At 35.8% G+C, this 9,861-nt stretch overlaps 1 protein-coding gene across 8 annotated transcripts in view; it reads left to right on the forward strand.

The window, feature by feature from the left end:
• Nucleotides 1-9,616, forward strand: part of SLC38A4 (solute carrier family 38 member 4) — a 61,288-nt gene extending 51,672 nt beyond the window's left edge. For 4 of the 8 annotated variants that reach the window (XM_009425538.5, XM_016923569.4, XM_054664328.2 and 1 more), the window contains exons 14-16: nucleotides 4,957-5,101; nucleotides 5,978-6,075; nucleotides 7,772-9,616. In XM_009425538.5, coding sequence (XP_009423813.4) covers nucleotides 4,957-5,101; nucleotides 5,978-6,075; nucleotides 7,772-8,227 — 699 coding nt within the window. In that variant the 3' untranslated portion in view covers nucleotides 8,228-9,616. Of the gene's footprint in view, nucleotides 1-1,166; nucleotides 4,026-4,956; nucleotides 5,102-5,977; nucleotides 6,076-7,575 lie in introns of those variants that run through there. The other 4 variants (XM_509020.9, XM_009425540.5, XM_063785712.1 and 1 more) reach the window with 2 other exon arrangements.
• Nucleotides 9,617-9,861: the final 245 nt, after the last annotated feature.

Consider the following 9,861-nt stretch of genomic DNA (forward strand, 5'->3'; position numbering starts at 1 on the left):
AAAACCACCACCTAAGGATAAACACAGGTCTTCACCCTCCTGCCAGCTCCTGTTTCATAAACACTGAATTTACTCATTCATTTGAGGGGGAAAAAAATAAGTGACACAGTAACCAGCACTGTCCTGGACATAATGTTCCATACAGGGCTGGCATATGAAGACTATTCTATAATGACACTGTGGTCACTTTAAATGCAGCTTGTGTGCTGAAATATATTTTGGCACATTCCTTTTTCATGAGTGCATGAAATCAGATCCGTATTACTATGGTGGCTAATATTTTACTCTTAAATCATGTCTTGCCTCTAATATATCTGAAAGTATTTCAGATGACATACACATAGCTTTAGCCTAAAATCAGCTCCGTCTTGGGTACAAGACAGAAGACAACTATAAACAGAAGGTATACGATAGGGTAGAATTGCCAGGCAAACAACTTCACTGAGAAAAGGACATCTGGAGCCCTTCTTTTTATGTATAAAAAAATCACTCACTAAATTTTGGCACAGTGTAAGCATTCACATCATTGTAGAATCAAAGCATAAGAAATCTGTGATGTTCTTCTGTATTGCTTTATTCATATTCATATAGTGTTTTCAAGCCATGGTTTTAAGGGATTGCCAGAATTGGCCATCGTCACACAGACAGCTGGTAACAGTTCAACTAGTGCAGCTCATAGCCCAACACTGAGGGCTGCAATTATTGTCATGGGAAGTAAAAGTCATTTACTGATGAACATTTCACCTCAGCATGGAAAATCCAAATCTCCCCTTAGAAATTCTTACCCTATGTGAGAAATAAAGCACTGATATAAATCTGACCATCAGGAACAGCAATAGTGTGTAAACATTAGATGCCATTAGAACCAAAATTGACCATAAGAACCAGAGTTCAGAAAAACGACTAACTGCTGTCCTTCATTATGTATTTCCACTCAACATTAGCATTTATGAAACATTTTGCACATTATCCTGTCCTCACCCTTGCAATGTTACGTTTATATAATCTGTGTAAGTGCTCCACTGCCCCACAGAGTCATAAGTCCCTGGGACTTGGGGATGTGCACAGTGACTGGCACAGAGGGTGAGCTCCGTCGTGCTTGGGAAGAAAAATGGTCTTCAAATGAATCTTGCCTTGTCTTGAAATGTATAAACTGCCTTTTCTAGCAAAAGCATAGACACTCTTTCCCTTGGTGACATGTGCTACGAATTCAGCTGGGTTGAGGATCTGGGCTAAATGAACCAAACCTCCCTATACATGAAGGATACACAGAGATGGTGACAGAGAGTGGTCACTTCCGTGAGTGGATCTCAATCAAGTCCTCTGAAGCTAAATTCAATTTTTTTTCTTTACTAAAATGATAAAAGTTGTTATTGGCGCTTTTGCTTGTTTATTTCGTATAACTTAGGGCTCAGATTTTCAATGTGTCAAATGCTGACTCACAGCATGGTTCTCCTGACAGTTTATTTCATTTAAGGAACTCTTCACCAATAAGTTTATTTACTTGCCTTGATATCTCCACACATTAATAATAAAACTAATAAAACCTAATCTGAATTAAAATCTATCAGCTTTAGGCATTATTTTGTGTTCTCCTTCTTTCAACATGGTAACTGGGCTCTCTTTCTTGGGAGCTTGAGAAGATATGACTGGGGTTTGTTTTTCTCTACTTCATTTATTATCTTTCTTTTTTCCAATCAGGTTAGTTTTTTCCTTTTTAGTAAAAGGTGCATAGTAACTGCTTGTAGTATTTGTTGAACAAGTGAATAAATGAAATGAATTAAGGTAGTGTTTTCACTAGCAGCCCAACATTTCTTTCTCTCTTAGTAGTGGGTGGGATATCAGTTATGGAATGGCACCTCCTTCCAGAGGACTGATCATGTCATTTTCAGCTTATGCTTCCCTTTATGCAGTAAAGTTCCCATATTTCCCTAAAGAACAGGAAACCAAATAATCCTAATGGATATATCATGAACACACAGACGCAAATTTCACCTGCCACGCCTTTGAAAAAAGATCCCTAGCTACTTGTATTTCATCTTATAGTTAAAATCAGTCTTTTCACTTATGTTGCCTTCAGATCTCCTGTTCTGAAGTGTATATAGATATCAACATAGAAATGCAGCGTATATTGCTATCAACTGCAGTGGAGCAGTGATTCGTAGATATTTCCAACATCCTTGCCTTAAGCAAACCTGCAAAATCAAAGTGTGAGCTACGTCTAAACAATGGGAGAGGCTTTTTTTTTTTTTTTAAGAGTTAGAACTAAGACTCTCACTTCCTCCTGTGCCTCCACATTTTTGACCTTCACATTGGGCCCCTGCATCAGAATATAGCACCCCCTAACAGGCTCCTGTTCAGGACTCTTTCTCTGGAAATAACAGATGTTGTCTCTAGAGCTGCATAGAACCTTAATGGAATCATTGTGGGTCAGAGGCCCTGGATGGTGCTGGGGACCTCCCTGACCCACAACATCTGACCCACATTTCCAGGTTCCTAGCGATTTGTGTCAGTAAAGAAAAAGGCACATAGCTAAGTGGAAGAGCAGATGAGGCTTGGTGGGAATCAGCCAGTGGTCTGCCCTAGCAAAGGTAAACAGAACTGCTGGGGGCTTTTGGTCCTAGGCTCACTCCTCAGGGAGGCACTTTAACATGGAATGACCAGCAAGTTTCCTTCCTGATCTTTTCCACCACCACCACAAGCCTAGTACCTCCCTCCCTCTTTGCTCTGTTGCCCTCTTCAGGAATGCACTGGAAACCACCTTCAGTTCTGTTTGGAATTTTCCTATTCCTTATTCACAAAGACGAAGAAGCTTTTGCATTTACTCCAACCGTTCTACCTATTATTCCCATAAACTTTCTGTGATCTCATATCATTAGGCCAAATGTTAATCTTCCTGGGAGCCAGGAGACTGCTTTCACATTCAGAGGCCCTGGACATATAAGACTGCCTCTAACTCACTCTAACTCAGCTTATTGACTTGAATGCACCTTTTTAACAAGCGACTAAAAAACAAACTGTGACTATTCTCTGAAAATGAACCTATATCTCATACTTATTTATTCTGTTTAACACTGTGAAACAAATTAAGTCCTCTGGCACTATGTATATACCATAAAAAGCTTATTTGTAAGCCTACTAATTGGACCAGTTTTGAAAATATTGAATAAGAACTAATTGCAAATCATAATGTAGAATTATAGGCTGCTGAGGAAAACAATATCACACCATTTGCTTTCCTCAGTTTCCTTTTCAGAATGAGTTTCATAATGTTCACTAATCCAATTTTTAAAATCCTTTACAAAGTTATTCTTAAACTATTTCCAGAGACTATCTGATTTGTCATTCTAGAAATGAAATTGCCTTTTCAGCCTAAACAGATGGCCTTAATTTTTGGTGGAGTGGTATGAAAGGAATGTCACATGAGAAACTGCAAGCTATTTAGCTTGAATTTTTTGTCATTCATACATGTTTCAAAATATATTTTACATTTTCTCTCTTTTAAATGAGTTCCCATCTCTGCACCTTAAGTGACTTCAGAACAAAAATTTTAAAGTGAACATCAATCACAGCATTTCCAAAAATGTGAACTCCTAGCTTAACCGAAGTATTCACTTATTGGAAAGCTGATAGAGTAATTCCACTAAGTCCAAAAAGTGTCCTCTAAAAGATTCCAAAGATAAGAGTGTTTTCAACTTTGTCAAGCTGTACAAACACAAATGTCACTCCCTCCCTCTGCCCACAGGGATCTTTATCCAGTTACAGCAGCGTAACTTGAGCAGCTGCTGCAAACTGAGGCTCTCTTGACCCTTCGCCTACTTATTTCAGCTGCTAAAATAGGGCTGAAATCTGTCAAGGATCCTGAAGGGAAGGATAAGATTCCTACTATTCAATTTAATTTAAGCTTTTATTCAGTGCCTGCTGTGTGCACAACACTAAGCTAGAAAGTCTGAGGAATGTTTAGATTATTAGGTCCTGTTCCTTGCCTTTCATAGATTTACAATCTATTGATAGGGAGAGCTAAAGAGAGAAAGAGGAAGGAGCAAACACAAAAACGTCAAAATTTTAAAATACCATTTTAAAATTTTATTTTAAAATGTTAAATACCATGCAAAATTAAGGAAAACCTAGATTCATAAAAATTCCTTTCACAATCTTGTGTAAATCAATTCAGTGCTTGCCCTTAATGTCTCATCCAGTCTGATGAGACATGTTTTGTGATCAACAAGGGTTTTACTATGTTTCTTAATTATGTGTCTTGCCTGTTATCTCTTTCTGACCGAGATTATTTTTAACAATAAATTCTGAAAACTAAGAAAGTGAACGCATAAAATATTGTCTTATAAAATACGCCAAGGAAAAAATGACACTCCATTTCAAATATCAAAAGTTAGCATCAAGACTGCACAAGATGAATGTACAGTCATGTGTTGCTTACAAATGTGGACATATTCTGAGAAATGCATCTTTAGGCAATTTTGTCATTGTGCAAACACCATAGATTGTACTTGCAGCCTAATTGGTGGAGCCTACTATACACTAAGGCTATATGGCATAGCCTAGTACTCCTAGGCTACAAACCTGTACAGCATGTTACTGTACTGAATAGTGGAGGTACCTGTAACACAATGGTAAGTATTTGTGTCTCCAAACGTAGAAAAGCTACCGTAAAAATACAGTATTACAACCTTAGGGTATCACTGTCTTATATGTGGTCTGTTTTTGACTGAAATGACTATGCTTAATACCACTGAACTGTACACTTAAAAATGGTTAAGATGGTAAATTCTATGTTATGTATGTTTTATAATAATAAAAAAATTGAAAAAAGCATCAGCATCTTTTCTGGGAAAAAAGAAAAAGAAAGAAAATGCATTAGAGTGATGAGAATATTTGAAGTAATAGATAAAGTCAAAAACAAAGAAATGATCTTGCCTTTGAACTTTCTTGTTTAAGATTCGTACATCAGTGATCACACTGTTATTTCCCAAACGACCCTTCAGCTGGATACGACATTTCCTGATTGCAGCTGTGCTTATTGCACTTAATAATGTTCTGGTCATCCTTGTGCCAACTATAAAATACATCTTCGGATTCATAGGTGAGTTTCAGAAAGACTTCAATTTGGTCAACCCAAACTCACGCCTCATTAAATGATGGACAGGGAACCAGTGCTGGGTCATCCAGATCCCCGTTCTTTCTCAGGCTCATGGATTCCCTTTATCCCTGCGAGGCTCTGGTGATTGAGCTGCTCACTGTCTCTTCCTCCTAACTGACACTGGGAGCCACCTTATAGGTCATTTAGTCAAGCTGCTTTTTCTGATAGATGAGGAAACTGACCCCTATAAAAGTCAAGTCATATACCTTGGTGTGGACCCAGGATTTGGACTTAGGTATTAGCTCCACCATCAGGAAAAGAGGAAGATAGATTTTACCTGCCAGAAGCTCTCTGATACTATGAGTATCAGCTGAACATTGAAAGGTATCTTCAGAGGAATAGGAGGTTGATTATATAAAGTGTATTATTAGTATTTCCCCATAACTGCATGATCTATTAATTTTCATTCTACTCATTGAGGGTTTACTTAAACTTTAAACACAATCTAAAACTTTAAAAGAACCATGGGTAGGTCACTTGCAAAGTAAGAGGTGGATAGGGTGTGTCATGAGTTCAGCCACCTTAGTATGTATTTATATTACTAATCCCCTGTAAATTTGTGTTAAATTCAGCCTTTTGTTGCTTATTATATGTTGCATATACTTATGCAGCTTTGATGTTAGGTACATTTAAATTGTCTCTATAAACATATCTTCTATGAATAAATAACCAAGATGAGCTTATGTGACTTAAGTGTGTGTTTTTAGTGCTAAGTATAGGATAGCTTTATATTTGGTTTATTTAAAGTGTGTGCTGGCATCTCCTTTGCTAAGAACTGCTGGGTAAGACATTGACCTCGCCCTGTGTTTGTCTTCTCAGGGGCTTCTTCTGCCACTATGCTGATTTTTATTCTTCCAGCAGTTTTTTATCTTAAACTTGTCAAGAAAGAAAGTTTTAGGTCACCCCAAAAGGTCGGGGTAAGTAAACCTTGCAATTTCCCCCATTATTAGTTGTTCTTCCAACTACTTAGAATAAACTAGAAAATACACATAGTTCAGAAAAATGAATCAATGTACAAGAACCAAAAATCAAAAATGGGCTAGAACTTTCTGGTAGCAGAGAAAGGGGACATATTTCTGAAACTCAAATGATTCTACTTCAAATATCATATATCCTGTGTTGAGTCTGTCATACGTGTCAAATAGTAGTAGCCTTTCCCACAGACACATATGCTTCAGGCACATAGAAGTGTCCAATACCAAGCTGCTGTTGTACTATCCGTGGAAAATCATGCAAGAAGGAATTAGGCTCCCTAGCGGTGTTATGGAATAATTTAAATATTTTGGTCATGGTTGTTAGGTTTGCAAAGCCAAAGGAAAGATGTTGCTTTTGTTTTCCCTTCCGTAGTACCTGTTGTCCCTGGTGTGGACTAAGATCCAGAACAGAACCATTCATCGTTCTGTTAACCTCTTTAGATACAAAATACAGTCTTATTAAATTAGAGAGTACATATTTCTTTTCCATAAGACTACTATAGAAACAAATGCTAGAAATAATTGTTTTTCCAATAAGGAAATATTATCTTTCACTCCTTAATAAAGTCATGTTAAGGCTTGAAAAGAATATTTCTTACTGAATTACTCTGAATTTTTACCTTGAAGTCATTTACCTTTGGGATGTTCTGGGGACTTCAGGATAATTTGGTATCAAAAGGTCCACCCAGCAGCTTGCTCCCAAATTTTAACTCTATGTAGTCCATCTTGCTTGGATTTTTACAGCAGTGTGACCTTGGCAAATTACTTGTCCTGTTTGTGACCTATTTTCAGTTTGACCAATTGTGAAATGAGTACAATTATCTCCTAGACCCATTCTAGTGAAAAATGTTTAGTTGCTGCTTTCTTATATGTAGGATTAGGAGGTTTAAGTATGTGATAAAATGTAAGGCCTCTTCTGGTGTTAAAATGCTGAAGTATTTTATATGTAGGTATGTACATATATCCTTATATATTTGTGTGTATATTATATGTATGCACACACACACATATATACACTTTTAGTTGCAACATCTATTAAGCTTTTGGTTTTGTTTGCTTTATAAAATTAGAATCATATCATATATGCTATTCTTTTTTAACCTACTCTTTTTCACCTAAAAGATTGTAAGCATTCTCTAGATTATTGAATCTTTTTCTGTCCCTTGATTTTTAATAATCACAGGATATTCCATCATCTTGGTGTACTAAATCAATTAACTATTACTCCATTGTTGAACCTGTAGGTTGTATCTCTCCACTGTATTCCTCTTCTTTCTTCAACTAGGATTCTAAATTGACTGATAGGTTAGGCCTGGGCATCTGAGATATTAAGAATAATATGGCTCAATATATAGATCAGATTGCCATATTATGTAAACAACTAAAAACAAATTGTACTAAATATGGTTTCTGTGTTCCTAACAGAGTCTCTCTGAATTACAGGCTTTAATTTTCCTTGTGGTTGGAATAATCTTCATGATTGGAAGCATGGCACTCATTATAATTGACTGGATTTATGATCCTCCAAATTCCAAGCATCACTAACACAAGGAAAAATACTTTCTTTTTCTATGGGAAATGGTTACAAGTTATACTCCAAAAGATATCTGAATTATCTTGATTGGAATGTTATTCATAGGAAATAACAGGAAGATTCCAAAGACGTTTACCAGTAATATCACCAGGCACCTGCAGAAGAGGAAAATCACTGTTTTTGTCAAGGATGGTTGTGTATGTGTTTAAAATAAAACCTGTGGTGCACATTTCTACCCAGGTTTTACTAGAGCAGTGTGAGATGATGAAGGTGTATTTTTGCTGCTTTACGAGCAGAATAAGGGTAACTGCATGTAACAATCATCAGATAGTACTCTTTCCCCTGCCGTCTCCTCATCCTGCACCCCCTAAAAAAGTACCAAACATTTGCATTCTCAGAACATCAAACAAAAATGCCCTGGTGGCAAAGCTATCACCATTTAATGTCTTCTCTCAGTCTTGCACCAAAGTCTCTGGTCTGTTTACTAACAGAGGCAAAAGGCATGTCTTAGGAACTGTTTCTGTTTCTGTAAGGTACATGAATGGTCCAACACCAGTCTAGAGCATCTTATTGTCAACAGCAAAATAATATTTTGCCCACCCTGTTTGTGACATTGAGTTGTGACTTCTATATTCAATAGATTTTTGTAAATGTTAAAACATCTATATTTAAATGTTAAAACACTAAATATAGAGAGGGGCTTTATTTCAATCATAGAGCAACAACAAAAATAATGCTTATAGCTAAACTGCCTGTTCTAGAAAGCATCTGCTTTTTCATGTTATTCCTAAATCCTCTTGTCATACTTTTGTCATTGAACAATGCTCTCCCTCTCGTCTTCCATCCTCATTCAGAATTTTTAGAAGACCACAATTGTGGAGATACACTACCCAGTATTGTTTGATACATTTTTATTTGATAAACATTCAGTGCAGGAAACTGTGATTTGCTATATGTTTATGTATATAATCTTATTCTGTAGTCATCAGAATGTTAATGTATGGTACATTTGATTTTTATTTTTTACATGTGTAGTTTTCTTTCTTCACAGTCAAAGCATTTATATTATTGGGGGTGGGGGCAGGGAATTAAGTTGGTGGGCTCGAAAATCTATTCATATGTATCTGTCTACAAATGTCTGGGGATAATTTAAATTTGAAACCTAAGTTATATATAGTTTGGCAATGCTCTTCTTCAATATTTACAATAATAGGATGATCTACAAGAAAATAAGTTTCTTTTTGCAAATTATTATCATACTAAAGTTGTTCTTTTAACTTAGCATATCTAAAATAGGATTTAGTTCAGTTTAGCTCACACAGGTGTTTGCTGACATTCATTGGCCATTTAATACAGTGTGGAGTGGTTCTCCGTAAAAGTATAAGTGCTAACACTACAAAGAAATGCACACGATCATTCTTGCTCACTTCTATAACAAACTTACATAAAATGGATTTAAAAATTCCTACTCACAGCCTAAAACTTCTGGAGTTCACTACCTTTTTTTCAAATCATAGTAAGATCACTTGTGTATTTTATATTTTAGTAAAGCCAATTATGAAATACAGTATCATACACGTACTTTTGAGCTACTATTATTTGAAAAAAATCTGCCAAATAGCATCTTTAGGATATATTTACATTTTCACTCATCTAAAAAGTATACAAAAATAAAAAGTGGAAAAAGGTATCTTCTGAATGTTCAAGAGCATCCTATAGTGCCAAATAATAAAGCATCATTTTTTTCTTCATAACCAGGATTAAAATTCATATATACTGCAGGGCAGACATACATATGACAGCTTGTGCTGATTAATTTAACCCCATTTGTAAACAGATGAAAATTTTATTTTCTTATTTCATTTATAAGATGGCTCAATGTATTGGGAGGCTTCTTTTTTATTACAGAAGGTGTATATTGGTATATAATAAATGAACTTTTCAAATGACTATGATGCGATTTTTGATCTATTGTTAAAGAATATTGTGTTATTTGTCCATGAAACAAAATTTAAAATCCAAATACTGTCTTTCTTATATTGGTATATGTTCCATTTTCATTGTTACCTTTGACACATAACTAACATCTATAGCCATCATCCTGAAAATAATTGCCATCTTATTTTGGCAAAATAGATATTTAATCCTAAATTATTATAATGATTATAATTTTGGCATCACATCTATACCACCTA

The sequence above is a fragment of the Pan troglodytes genome, chromosome 10 (assembly GCF_028858775.2).
Source record: "Pan troglodytes isolate AG18354 chromosome 10, NHGRI_mPanTro3-v2.0_pri, whole genome shotgun sequence".
Taxonomy (NCBI): Eukaryota; Metazoa; Chordata; class Mammalia; order Primates; family Hominidae; genus Pan; species Pan troglodytes.